Source organism: Coregonus lavaretus, assembly GCF_964263955.1.
Source record: "Coregonus lavaretus genome assembly, chromosome: 36".
NCBI lineage: Eukaryota > Metazoa > Chordata > Actinopteri > Salmoniformes > Salmonidae > Coregonus > Coregonus lavaretus.
In genome coordinates, this window is record NC_140023.1 from 29,954,743 (window position 1) to 29,969,466 (window position 14,724).

General features: G+C 46.1%; 1 protein-coding gene across 1 annotated transcript in view; it reads left to right on the forward strand.

The window, feature by feature from the left end:
* cdh23 (cadherin-related 23) overlaps window positions 1–14,724 on the forward strand; it is a gene marked incomplete at both ends in the record, with an annotated part of 695,931 nt that overhangs the window by 633,670 nt on the left and 47,537 nt on the right. The window contains 3 exons of the mRNA XM_084153635.1: window positions 6,776–6,909; window positions 7,056–7,265; window positions 7,638–7,745. Of these exons, the coding sequence (XP_084009761.1) occupies window positions 6,776–6,909; window positions 7,056–7,265; window positions 7,638–7,745 (452 nt within the window). The remainder of the gene's footprint in view (window positions 1–6,775; window positions 6,910–7,055; window positions 7,266–7,637; window positions 7,746–14,724) is intronic.

Consider the following 14,724-nt stretch of genomic DNA (forward strand, 5'->3'; position numbering starts at 1 on the left):
TGAAAGTGGCAACGTCTTCTTTTATGGTGGGCCACCAGAACTTACGCTGGATGAACTCCAAGGTGCGGCCTACGCCCGGGTGACAGGTGAGGCGAGAGGAGTGCCCCCACCGAAGGACTTGGGACCTTGCTGCCTTGGGAACAAACAACCGATTAGCAGGACCTCCTCCAGGGCCCGGTTCGATGGCTTGAGCTTGTTTCACGGTATCCTCCACTTGCCACGAGATCGGAGCCACGATCTTAGCGGCCGGAAGGACAGTCATGTCAGTATCTTCTCGAATGGCAGGAGAGTAGATTCGTGACAAGGCGTCCGGTTTGAGATTCTTCGACCCGGGTCTATAGGTGAGGATAAACTGAAATCGGCTGAAGAAAAGAGACCATCGAGCTTGTCTGGCGTTCAACCGCTTCGCCTGCTGGATATACTCCAGATTCTTGTGGTCCGTAAGCACTTGAAACGGTTGAGAAGCCCCCTCGAGCCAGTGTCTCCATTCCTTCAATGCCATCTTAACCGCTAGGAGTTCACGATCCCCCACATCGTAATTCCTCTCGGCCGGGGTAAGCCGGTGAGAGAAGAAGGCGCAAGGATGAAGCTTCTTGTCTTCACCCCTCTGAGACAGGACAGCTCCAACCCCAACCTCTGATGCGTCTACCTCCACCACAAAAGGTTCATCCGCCGTTGGTAGTGTCAGGATGGGAGCAGAGAGGATGCGCTGCTTGAGTCCTTGGAAGGCCGTCTCAGCTTCTCTTCCCCACAGAAACCTTGTGTTGCCACCCTTGGTTACCGCCGAGAGAGGAGCTGCCACCGAGCTGAAGTTCTTGATGAACTTGCGGTAAAAGTTGGTGAAGCCCAGGAAACGCTGAACTTCCTTAACGGACTTGGGGGTGGGCCAATCCGCTACCGCCTCTACCTTCTTGGGGTCCATCTGGACTCGTCCGGGTTCCACTATAAATCCCAGGAATTGTACTCGAGAGGAATGGAATTCACACTTCTCCGGCTTAACGTACAAATGGCTGTCTAGGAGGCGTTTGAGCACTTGTCTGACATGCTTAGTGTGTTCTTGAAGGGAGCTCGAAAAGATGAGGATGTCATCCAAGTAAACAAACACAAAGATGTAAAGCATATCCCTAAGCACATCGTTTATGAGCGCTTGGAACACAGCCGGAGCGTTGGTCAGGCCGAAGGGCATCACCGAGTATTCGTAGTGACCAGTAGGCGTGTTGAAAGCGGTCTTCCACTCGTCCCCGGGTTTGATCCGCACAAGATGGTATGCGTTCCGCAGGTCAAGCTTAGTGAAGACAACTGCTTCCTGGAGCAGCTCAAAGGCTGTGGCCATAAGAGGTAGCGGGTAGCGGTTACGGACGGTTATGGCATTGAGTCCCCGGTAGTCGATGCAAGGTCGTAATCCACCGTCTTTCTTGGCCACAAAGAAAAACCCCGCTCCCGCCGGCGAGGTAGATGGACGCATGAGGCCTGCTGTCAGAGCGTCCTTGATGTAGGTATCCATAGCAGCTCGTTCGGGAGGAGAAAGGGAAAAGATCCGACCCCTGGGAGGGCAGGTCCCCGGCAACAGGTCGATGGTGCAATCGTAAGGTCTATGGGGTGGTAGTTTGGTGGCCCTCTGTTTGCTAAATACCAGTTTGAGGTCATGGTAACACTCGGGAACTCGGGACAAGTCGATGGATTCTAGAGACTCGGAAGGAGAACTCTGGGAACTCGGGAAGATACAAGTGGCTTGGCACGTAGGACCCCACTGCTTGATAGTGCCCACAGACCAGTCGATGTGAGGGTTATGGCTGTGAAGCCAGGGATAACCAAGGACGAGAGGAAACTCGGAACAGGAGATCAGATGAAAGTTCATCACTTCCTGGTGTTGGGAAACTGAAAGTCGTAAGGGGGTAGTGGCACGAGTGACAAGTCCAGATCCCAAAGGACTTCTATCCAACGTAGTAACCCTTATGGGGTCACTTAGAGGTTCAGAAGGAACGCCATTCTCCTTCGCCCAGATCCCATCCATGAAGTTACCTGCGGCTCCAGAGTCTACCAAGGCTTGAAGAGAAACCTCGTGGTCGTCCCAGGAAAGGGTAACAGGAATGAGCAGGCGGGAGTTGGATGGATGGGAGGAGGTTATGTTTCCCGTTACAGTCCTCCCAGGCCTGCACGGGAGAGTGCGTTTCCCTGGAGCCCGGGACACGTGGAGCGGAAATGGCCCGGTTTGCCGCAATATAGACAGCATCGCTCCCTCATCCGGCGGTCTCTCTCAGCCTGGGAGATGCGTCCAACCTGCATGGGTTCTGGTGGAGCCAGCGAGGATAAAGGTGGAGACTCGGAGCTGGAACCGATAGGAACTAGGGTGAGCGGTCTATGGTTTTGTTCTCTCTCTCTCAGACGCTGGTCTATGCGTGAAGCCAACTTGATAAGGGACTCGAGGTTGTCCGGTGGTTCCCGAGTGGCCAGTTCATCTTGGATGGTGTCAGAAAGACCCTTCAAAAAACACACTGTGAGCGCCTCGTCGTTCCAGCCACTTGCTGCTGCCACAGTGCGGAACTGGATGGCATAGTCCGTCACGCTGCGCCGACCTTGGCGGAGAGTCAGGAGCTGTTTGGCTGAGTCAGGGCTGTTGGTAGGACCTTGAAACACTCGCTTGAATTCTTCAGCAAAGGTAGAGTAGCTGGCACAGCAGGGACTTTGGGCATCCCACACAGCAGTAGCCCAGGCTAGGGCCTTTTCCGACAGCAGGGTGATGATATATGCTATCTTGGACCGGTCGGTGGGAAACGACGATGGTTGCAGCTCAAAGGAGAGAGAACATTGGGTGAAAAACCCCTTACAAACACTCGGATCCCCTGAGAACCGTTGGGGAGGCGGCAGACGAGGTTCAGCCAGGGGATTAACTGCCAGGGGCCCTTGAATCGGATGAACTGGAGCAGAAGCAGTTGCCGGGGAAAGTCGATCCGAAATCTGCTTTATGGAAGTCAGCATCTCTGACAGAAGTTGAGAATGTCTAGCCATTAAGGCCTCTTGCTGAACCAGAGCAGCTTCGTGGCGTTGGACAGTCCCCTCATGGTGGGACAGCATGGAAAAAAGATCCTGGGTACTGGCTGCCTCTGGGTTCATAATAATGGCTCAGTGTTTCTGTCACGACCCGGTGCGAGAAACAGTCACTAATAATTGTCAGAACCCAGAAGATGAGGCAGACACAGCTGTACTGGAGATGGTGGTTTAATTAAAGAACAAAATCTTCAGGCAAAGAAACTAAATCCGCAATGTCCAAAAATAAAGCCAAGAGGCACAAAGAGGAAAACCTCCAAAAAACAAAAGAAACTCCACAAAGTGGTAAAAAACAGCAGGGAAAAACAAACCTCAAAAGACTACTCAAACAAAACACAAAAACTAAACCAAAGAACCTCTGGAAAATCCCACCAGAGAAATGTCTATATAAAACAAGGCTTGGGCTGGGGCTGGGGCTGGGTGCTAACTTACAAACACTGAGCAAGGAACTGAGGAACACACAGGGTTTAAATACTAACAAGGGAATGACCTACAGGTGCAAACAATAATTAGAGCAAGAAAAACAAAAGGTACAAAAAAGGTGCAATGGGGACATCTAGTGACCAAAACCCGAACAGTCATGGCCAAAACCTGACAAGTCTACCCAATTGCCCTGGTGCCATCCAAATTTAAAATTGTTCAAAAACTTTGCGCGTTTGCTTGAGCCTGCCTGGAGTGTCAGATCAATGGGTTTTGCACTTTTGGGACTATTCCATGTCCATCAAAATAAGGGAAATAATATATAAAGACAGTGATATACATGACCGGTTGAAGTTGCTACTTACCTGATAACGTAAAAAAAAAAACGATAACATAATAATACCCTTGATTAATAATAATCAAGTATAGTGTTGCCTGTGTGTGTGTGTGTGTGTGTTACCGTTCACGTGTGTACATTTCAATGTGTGCTTGTGAGTGTCTCTACGTATGAGTATGATATGATGTGCATGAGTTTGTGTTGTATTTGGCAGTGGGCGGTGGTATGTGCATCGAATTGAGGGAAGTAGTACATCAAAACATTGCTTTTGGTATGTTATTACGTGATTGATTGAAGTTATTACATTATTCATAAAAAAGTTGTTTTTGATAAACTCACTTTTGATAAACAGGGCAAAATAGAAATTGTCCTATAACAGCTAGGATCAGCTTGATCTCCCCCTTTAAATAAGGGATGCACTGGGGCTGCCTTCCAAGCAATGGGAACCTCCCCAGAGATGAGAGACAGGTTAAACATGTCGGAGATAGGCTTGGCGATGATATGGGCAGCAACCTTAAAGAAGAAAGGGTCTAAACCATCTGACACAGATGGTTTTTTGGGGACAAGTTTAAGGAGCTCCTTTAGCACCTCGGATTCTGTGACCGCCTGCAGGGAGAAACTTTATAGCGTGGCAGGGGAAAAAGAGGGAGGAGCATCGGGGCTAGTCGCATTAGAAGGGGTGGGAGATGAGGAAATGTTGGACGGGCAAGGAGGCATGGCTGAGTCAAATAAGAATCCTGACTAAAGTAGCCTATTCTGGGATTGGTAATAATCTGAGAAAGATTTAGGGAGTCCCATTGCTTTAGGACTTGGTCAGGTGGTTTAAGCATGTCCCAGTTTAGGTCACCTAGCAGGACAAATTCAGACTTAGTGTAAGGGACCAGGAGAGAGCATAGGGCAGGCAGGGTACAGGCCGGTGCTGATGGTGGACGATAACACACAGCAACAGTCAACAAAGAGATATTTAAAAGAACAAGCAAGTTCATAGTCAACAAAGCACACAGGTGTCATGAGGCAAATAGCATAAAGCACAAGAAAAAAATATAACGACTTGGGGCTAGCCATTGTAAGTTCAGAGTCACTCGCCCCAACTGTGCGTGTCTGCTGGAGGTGAGCGAAAGCTCGGGAGAGAGGGGGGAGTGTGGCGGGGGTACCTGTACCAGACAGGGGGAGACAGGCCAGGTCAGATGGTGAACAGATCGCCAGGTGGAATCCAAGCAGCAGTGCAGCAGGCAACGGGAGTAGGTGTCACACCCACTTGGGAGAAGCTTTTTTAGGGAGGCAGATTTCTTGTAGAAAATCCCAGCTAGCTAGCTAACGTAGCTAGCAAGTCTCTGTCCACCGTCCATGGTCCTTTACGACGTCCAAACAAAGTTGTCCTGTGGCTGTTGTATTTTGTAGAATGCGAGGAGGATATCTTCTGATGTGATCAAAGCAACAATATTGTTTCTTATTGCACAGATGGAGGGGGCTTCAAAGGCCTCTGCATTGCTGGGCTCAAGGGCTTTGACACCTCTCACTTCACACCTCAGTGCTAATTTAAGTTGTTAGCCGGATCTGTGCTGTCCTAGCAAGCTTGGTAGCCTTAACTTAGCATTCAGTCCTTATAAAGTAAAGTATATCATTGTAATGTATTTTTCTTCTTGCCTTTAAAAGTGGCTTCAGACTAACGTTACTCACTCAGTTCCAGGTTGGATGGTGTTTTCAGGTTTCTTGCGCTTCTTTTCCTGGTCATTCAAATGTGTTTTTTCTCTGCCAAGAAGTTTCCTTTAGTTTGAAAGTTTGTTTCTTAAATTGTTGTAATGCATTCTTTACAGTCATGTTTTTTTTTCATCATATTTTAAATAACTTGTAGAAAATACACTTTATGCCACTGTCATAAAGCATTATGACCATCCTGTGTCACTTTTCTTGGACTAAGAAAATACACTTTATGACACTGTCAATAAGCATTATGAGCATCATAATTACATAAGCCAGATAGGCCTATCACGTACATGCCCTTATGTCAGTCATCAGTCAAAAAGAGGGTGTCTTGTCCTGCTCCTTAAATCTGCTCCTCCATTCATCCCAGTCATCAGAAATAGAGCATTGGGGTAGGTGCATGTCTGACATCAATGTGTGCGTAATTACAATTATAATTTTAATATGGTCAATTTCAGAAGATGTTATATAACATAAACATACTGTTGACAAGTAGGCTATGGTGTAATGGAATGTTTTGCCTTGTGTGGTAGGTTTGTGGGTTTTGACACTGTTATGTATGTGTCATAACCAGCCATAAAATAACGCAATATATGTCACAACAGGTGTAAATATATGTGTCATGACAGTGTTATGACCATATTATGACAAGTTATGTCAGCTGTTATGCCATATTATGACATGGTTATGACCGTGTTATGATGCTGGGTGTCAAGTAAAGTGTTACCTAAAAGTTATTACAAATAGAAAAGTTATTACATTTACAGGTGTTATTACATTTACCGTTGTTACAGGGGCTAACATAAGGACGACTCAGAATATGGTATTCTGTTCTTCTGAAATAGGCTACATTTTCTTCATATCATAATGTTTCTTTAGACCTGCCTAATGTTAATTAACGGTCAATGACCGTGAGACCGGCAGTTATTTGACAGTTACCGGCTGACAAAATGTCATGACCCCCACAGCCGTAGTTGTGGTGTGTGTGTGTATATGTGTGAGTGTGTGTGTGTCTTTGTGGAGGAGGGGGTGGGTTATTGTGTGTGTGTGCATGCATGCTGGTGAGCTTCTCTCTCTCTCTCTCTCTCTCTCTCTCTCTCTGTCTCTCTCTCTGTGTCTCTCTCTCTCTCTCTCTCTCTCTCTCTCTCTCTCTCTCTCTCTCTCTCTCTCTCTCTCTCTCTCTCTCTCTCTCTCTCTCTCTCTCTCTCTCTCTCTCTCTCTCTCTCTCTCTCTCTCTCTCTCTCTCTCGCTCTCTCTCTCTCTCAGATGAGTTTGTGATATCTCCAGTGGAGGGAGAGCTGCGTGTGAGGAGAGACGTGGAGCTGGACAGAGAGACCACACCCTTCTACAACATCACTGTCATGGCCAAAGACCTGGGCAACCCACCACGCAGCAGCATGGTGTGTTCGCACAGATATGCACTGATCCTGCTAACATGCTCAGACACTTCAATGAACACAACACACACACACACACACACACACACTCACACACTCACACACTAAGACCAAGTACCACCCTGTATTGTGTCTCCTCGATCTCCCAGGTGGTGGTGGGTGTTCAGGTTCTGGACATCAATGACAACGACCCCGTGCTGCTCAACCTGCCCCACAACACCAGTGTGAGCGAGGGGGCGTCCGTCCACACCTCGGTGGCCAGGGTCAGAGCGCGGGATGTGGACAGTGGACGCAACGCCCTGCTCACCTACAACATCACCGCCGGAAACCGCGACGGAGCCTTCTACATCAATGACACTGTGAGAGGGAGGGAAAGGAGGGGATGGGAGGCGGACAGAAGGTGTGAGGGAAGAAAAGGAGAGGGAGAGAGGGCGAGAAGGTTAGGAAAAGGATAGTGGATAAAGGAAGAAGGGTTACGGAGAGGGAGTAAAGGGGTAGAACAGATAGAGAGGAGAGGTAGAAAAATGTAGACAGAGAAATAGATAGAAAGTCATAGAGAGGCATTGAAAAGGGAAGGATATACTGGCGTAATTGATGAGTCATGTCTATCATCCTTCTTGTTCTCTCTCTCTCTCTCTCTCTCTCTCTCTCTCTCTCTCTCTCTCTCTCTCTCTCTCTCTCTCTCTCTCTCTCTCCCTCTCTCTGTCTCTCTATCTCTTGCTCTATCTCAGACAGGGGTGGTGCAGGTGAACAGGCCTCTGGACAGAGAGAGGGTGGCGGAGTACACACTGGCCATCACGGTCAAAGACAACCCTGAGAACCCCCGCATCGCTCGCCGGGTACTGCCACACACACACACATGCACACACACACACACATAACCCCCTCTCAGGCCATATGCTATTTACTGGCAAAGTCAAGCCACTGCTTCCTCAGCTGTAAGCTACCAAAACTCTGCAAAACCATACACTGATCTTATCATTGATTACCTACAGTGCCTAGTGAAAGTCTACACACCTCTTGCACAGTCTTTATAATTAAATATAAAAACGGATTCAATTCTATTTTGTTCCTACCGATCTACTGTACATAATCTACTGAACATTTTCAAAGTGAAAAAAATTATAGAACATTTTCCAAATTAATAAAAAAAATTAAAACAGTTAAAATGTAATGATTGCGTATGTCTTTACACCCCAGAGTAAGTACTTGGTGGAAGCAACTTTGGCAGCCATTACAGCAGTGAATCATTTTGAATAAGATTCTAACAAATTGCAACACTTATGGCAACATACATATATCCATTGTTTTTGAAAAATTGCTCAAGCTCAGTAAATTTGATTGGGAGTCATTGATGGACAGCAATATTCAAACCCTGTCTCAGATTTTTAAGCAAATATACAGTGCATTCGGAAAGTATTCAGACCCCTTGACTTTTTTCCACATTTTGTTACATTACAGCCTTATTTTTCACTTCCGTTTTGAGCGCGTCACTTGTCTCCGTGCTACGCTGTTTGGCTAACTGCCAAACCTGGCGGTTTTTACTTTTTCTTTTACAGTTTAAACTATCTTCATTTATCAAATTTTACCAACGTCTTAGTTATTTTTATATTTTTTACTCGCTCAACTTTTTTCATTCAACTTTTTCACCCCGGACGCTTTATCTTGACACGGTTCTACAGGACCTCCACCAGCCGAAGCTAAGTAGTAACATTAACACTATGCCATCTAATTGCAGTCGCTGTACTCATAATATACAGGAGAACTATCGCCTTCTGGTGAGGATAGCCGTGCTGCAAGCACAGCTTCAGACGCAATAGTTAGGCAAGGGCAATGTAAGTGTAGGAAAGGATGAAACAGCGTCTGTGCCACCAGTAAGTACAGATAGTAGTATAAATCCCCTCGCACAGTCCCCGCGGCCGGACAATTTTCTCAAGGCTTCTGGAAAGAAATGCTGTCGGCATGCTCAACCGGTGTCGCTCATTCAGCCGACAGAAACGTTCAACCGGTTCTCCCCATTAATCAACGAGTCGGAGTCAGAGGCCGAGCCTTCTCAAGTCTCTCCTCCACCCGTTACGGGGTCTGAGCCACTGAAGCCTACCACAATTAGCTCTGAAAACCCTAGTCATTGGTGACTCCATTACACGCAATATTAGACTTAAAAATAATCATCCAGCGATCATACACTGTTTACCAGGGGGCAGGGCTACTGACGTAAAGGCTAACTGGCGAGTGTAGAGAGTATAGGGATATTGTTATCCACGTCGGCACCAATGATGTTAGGATGAAACAGTCAGAGGTCACCAAGAGCAACATAGCTTCAGCGTGTAAATTAGCTAGAAAAATGTGTCGGCATCGAGTAATTGTCTCTGCCCCCTCCCAGTTAGGGCGTCTGATGAGCTCTACAGCAGAGTCTCACAACTCAATCGCTGGTTGAAAACTGTTTTCTGCCCCTCCCAAAAGATAGAATTCGTAGATAATTGGCCCTCTTTCTGGGACTCACCCACAAACAGGACCAAGCCTGGCCTGCCTACTCAATCACTTTTTATACCTACTGTTTACAGGCCTCCTGGGCCGTATAAAGAGTTCCTCACTGAGTTCCCTGAATTCCTATCGGACCTTGTAGTCATGGCAGATAATATAAATAAATTTGACTGTAATATTCACATGGAAAAGTCCACAGACCCACTCAAAAAGGCTTTCGGAGCCATCATCGACTCAGTGGGTTTTGTCCAACATGTCTCCGGACCTACTCATTGCCACAGTCATACCCTGGATCTAGTTTTGTCCGGTGGAATAAATATTGTGGATCTAAATGTTTTTCCTCATAACCCTGGACTATCGGACCACCATCTTATTATGTTTACAATCGCAACAAATAATCTGCTCAGACCCCAACCAAGGACCATCAAAAACCGTGTAATAAATTATTGGACAACCCAAAGATTCCTAGAGGCCCTTCCAGACTCCCTCCACTTACTCAAGGACGTTGGAGTACAAAAATCAGTTAACGACCTAACTGAGGATCTAAATTTAACCTTGTGTAATACCCTAGATGCAGTCGCACCCCTAAAAACAAAAAACATTTGTCACAAGAAACTAGCTCCCTGGAATACAGAAAATACCCAAGCCCTGAAGCAAGCCTCCAGAAAATTGGAACGGAAATAGCGCTCCACCAAACTGGAAGTCTTCCTACTAACTTGGAAAGAAAGTACAGAGCAGTATCGAAGAGCCCTCTTTGCTGCTCGATCATCCTATTTTTCCAACCTAATTGTGGAGAATAAGAACAATCCAACATTTCTATTTGATACTGTCGCAAAGCTAACTAAAAAGCAGCATTCCCCAAGAGAGGATGCCTTTCACTTCAGCAGTGATTCATGAACTTCTTCGACGAAAAGATAATGATCATTAGAAAGCAAATTACAGAATCTGCGTATTTCTCCAAAGTTCAGCTGTCCTGAGTCTGCACAAAACTGCCAGGACCTAGGATCAATGGAGACACTCAAGTTTTTTAATCCTATATCTCTTGACACATTCATGAAAATAGTAATGGCCTCTAAACCTTCAAGCTGCATACTGGACCGTATTCCAACTAAACTACTGAAAGAGCTACTTCCTGTGCTTGGCCCTCCTATGTTGAACAAAATAAATGGCTCCCTATCCACTGGATGTGTACCAAACTCACTAAAAGTGGCAGTAATAAAGCCTCTCTTGAAAAAGCCTAACCTTGACCCAGAAAATGTAAAAAACTATCAGCCTATATCGAATCTCCCATTCCTCTCAAAACTTTTAGAAAAAGCTTTTGTGCAGCAAATCACTACCTTCCTAAAAAATGTATACAAAATGCTTCAGTCTGGTTTTAGATCCCATCATAGCACTGAGACCGCACTCGTGAAGGTGGTAAATGACCTTTAATGGCGTCAGACCAAGGCTCTGCATCTGTCCTCGTGCTCCTAGACCTTAGTACTGCTTTTGACACCATCGATCACCACATTCTTTTTGAGAGATTGAAAACCTTAATTGGTCTACACGGACAAGTTCTTGCCTGGTTTAGAACTTATCTGTCGGAAAGATGTCAGTTTGTCTATGTGGATGGTTTGTCCTCTGACAAAGAAATTGTATGTTTCGGTGTTCCTCAAGGTTCCATTTTAGGACCACTATTGTTTTCACTATATGCAGTTGAAGTCGGAAATTTACATACACTTAGGTTGGAGTCATTAAAACTCGTTTTTCAACCACTCCACACATTTCTTGTTAACAAACTATAGCTTTGGCAAGTCGGTTAGGACATCTACTTTGTGCAGGACACAAGTAATTTTTCCAACAATTGTTTACAGACAGATTATTTCACTTATAATTCACTGTATCACAATTCCAGTGGGTCAGAAATGTACATACACTATCTTGACGGTGCCATTTAACAGCTTGGAAAATTCCAGAAAATGATGTCATGGCTTTAGAAGCTTCTGATAGGCTAATTGACATAATTTGAGTCAATTGGAGGTGTACCTGTGGATGTATTTCAAGGCCTTCCTTTAAACTCAGTGCCACTTTGCTTGACATCATGGGAAAATGAAAAGAAATCAGCCAAGACCTCAGAAAAAAATTGTAGACCTCCACAAGTCTGGTTCATCTTTGGGAGCAATTTCCAAACGCCTGAAGGTACCACGTTCATCTGTACAAACAATAGTATGCAAGTATAAACACCATGGGACCACGCAGCCGTCATACCGCTCAGGAAGGAGACGACTTCTGTCTCCTAGAGATGAACGTACTTTGGTGTGAAAAGTGCAAATCAATCCCAGAACAACAGCAAAGGACCTTGTGAAGATGCTGGAGGAAACAGGTACAAAAGTATCTATATCCACAGTAAAATGAGTCCTATATCGATATAATCTGAAAGGCCGCTCAGCAAGGAAGAAGCCACTGCTCCAAAACCGTCATAGAAAAGCCAGACTACGGTTTGCAACTGCACATGGGGACAAAGATTGTACTTTTTGGAGAAATGTTCTCTGGTCTGATGAAACAAAAATTGAACTGTTTGGCCATAATGACCATCGTTATGTTTGGAGAAAAATGGGGGTGGCTTGCAAGCCGAAGAACACCATCCCAACCATGAAGCACGGTGGTGGCAGCATCATGCTGTGGGGGTGCTTTGCTGCAGGAGGTGACTGATGCACTTCACAAAATAGATGGCATCATGAGGAAGGAAAATTATGTGGATATATTGAAGCAACATCTCAAGACATTAGTCAGGAAGTTAAAGCTTGGTCGCAAATGGGTCTTCCAAATGAACAATGACCCCAAGCATACTTCCACAGTTGTGGAAAAATGGCTTAAGGACAACAAAGTCAAGGTATTGGAGTGGCCATCACAAAGCCCTGACCTCAATCCTAAAGGAAATGTGTGGGCAGAACTGAAAAAGCGTGTGCGAGCAAGGAGGCCTACAAACCTGACTCAGTTACACCAGCTCTGTCAGGAGGAATGGGCCAAAATTCACCCAACTTATTGTGGGAAGCTTGTGGAAGGCTACCCGAAACGTTTGACCCAAGTTAAACAATTTAAAGGCAATGGTACCAAATACTAATTGAGTGTATGTAAACTTCTGGCCCACTGGGAATGTGATGAAAGAAATACAATTTGAAATAAATAATTCTCTCTACTATTATTCTGACATTTCACATTCTTAAAATAAAGTGGTGATCCTAACTGACCTAAGACAGAGGAATTTTTACTAGGATTAAATGTCAGGAATTGTGAAAAACTGAGTTTAAATGTATTAGGCTAAGGTGTAGGTAAACTTCCGACTTCAACTGTACCTACACGTACGCTACGGTCACAAGACGCAGGCCTCCTTATTGTCCCTAGAATTTCTAAGCAAACAGCTGGAGGCAGGGCTTTCTCCTATAGAGCTCAATTTTTATGGAATGGTCTGCTTATCCATGTGAGAGACGCAGACTCGGTCTCGACCTTTAAGTCTTTACTGAAGACTCATCCCTTCAGTAGGTCCTATGATTGAGTGTAGTCTGGCCCAGGGTGCGAAGGTGAACGGAAAGGCACTGGAGCGACAAACCGCCCTTGAGGTCTCTGCCTGGCCGGTTCCTGCCTCTCCATTGGGATTCTCTGCCTCTGACCCTATTGCGGGGGCTGAGTCACTGGCTTACTGGTGCTTTCCTTGCCGTCCCTAGGAGGGGTGCATCACTTGAGTGGGTTGAGTTATTGACATGATCTTCCTGTCCGGTTTGTCGCTCTCTCGGGCTCGTGCAGTGGAGGAGATCTTCGTGGGCTATACTCAGCCTTATTTCAGGGTAGTAGGTTGGTGGTCTGTTGATATCCCTCTTGTGGTGTGGGGGCTGTGCTTTGGCAAAGTGGGTGGGGTTATATCCTGCCTGGTTGGCCCTGTCTGGGGGTATCGTCGGACGGGGCAACAGTGTCTCCCGACACCCCCTGTCTCAGCCTCCAGTATCTATGCTGCAATAGTCTATGTGCCGGGGCGCTAGGGTCAGCCTGTTATATCTGGTGTTATTCTCCTGTCTTATCTGGTGTCCTGTGTGAATTTAAGTATGCTCCCTCTAATTCTCTCTCTCTCCCTCTCTCCCTCCCCTCCCGGAGGACCTGAGCCCTAGGACCATGCCTCAGGACTACCTGGCCTGATGACTCCTTGCTGTCCAGAGTCCACCTGGTCGTGCTGCTGCTCCAGTTTTCATTCTTCTGCCTGCGGCTGTGGAACCCTGACCTGTTCACCGGACGTGCTACCTTGTCCCAGACCTGCTGTTTTCAACTCTCTCTCTCTACCGCACCTGCTATTTTAACCTCTAAATTCCCAGCTATGAAAAGCCAAGTGACGTTTACTCCTGATGAACTGACCTGTTGCGACCTCTACAACCACTGTGATTATTATTTGACCCTGCTGGTCATCTATGAACGTTTGAACATCTTGGAGAAATATCTGGCCTTAATGGCCATGTACTGTCATAATCTCCACCCGGCACAGCCAGAACGGGACTGGCCACCCCTCAGGACCTGGTTCCTCTCTAGGTTTCTTCCTAGGTTTCTGCCTTTCTAGGGAGTTTTTCCTGGCCACCGTGCTTCTACATCTGCATTGCTTGCTGTTTGGGGTTTTAGGCTGGGTTTCTGTATAGCACTTTGTGACATCTGCTGATGTAAAAAGGGCTTTATAAATACAATTTGAAATTAAATTATTTTTTTCCCCTCATCAATCTACACACAATACCCCATAATGACAAAGCGAAAACAAGTTTTTAGACATTTTTGCAAATGTATTAAAAATAAAAACAAATAACAAATACCTTATTTACATAAGTATTCAGACCCTTTGCTATGAGACTCGAAATTGAGCTCAGGTGCATCCTGTTTCCATTGATCATCCTTGAGATGTTTCTACAACTTGATTGGACTCCACCTGTGGTAAATGAAATTGATTGAAAATGATTTGGAGCTCCAGAGTTCATCTGGGGAGATGGGAGAACTTTCCAGAAGGACAACCATCTCTGCAGCACTCCACCAATCAGGCCTTTATGGTAGAGTGGCCAGACAGAAGCCACTCCTCAGTAAAAGGCATATGACAGCCCGCTTGGAGTTTGCCAAAAGGCACCTAAAGGACTCTCAGACCAGAGAAACAAGATTCTCTGGTCTGATGAAACTAAGATTGAACTCTTTGGCCTGAATGCCAAGCGTCACGTCTGGAGGAAACCAGACACAGCTCATCACCTGGCCAATACCATCCCTACGTTGAAGCATGGTGGTGGCAGCATCATGCTGTGGGGATGTGTTTCAGTTGCAGGGACTGGGAGACTA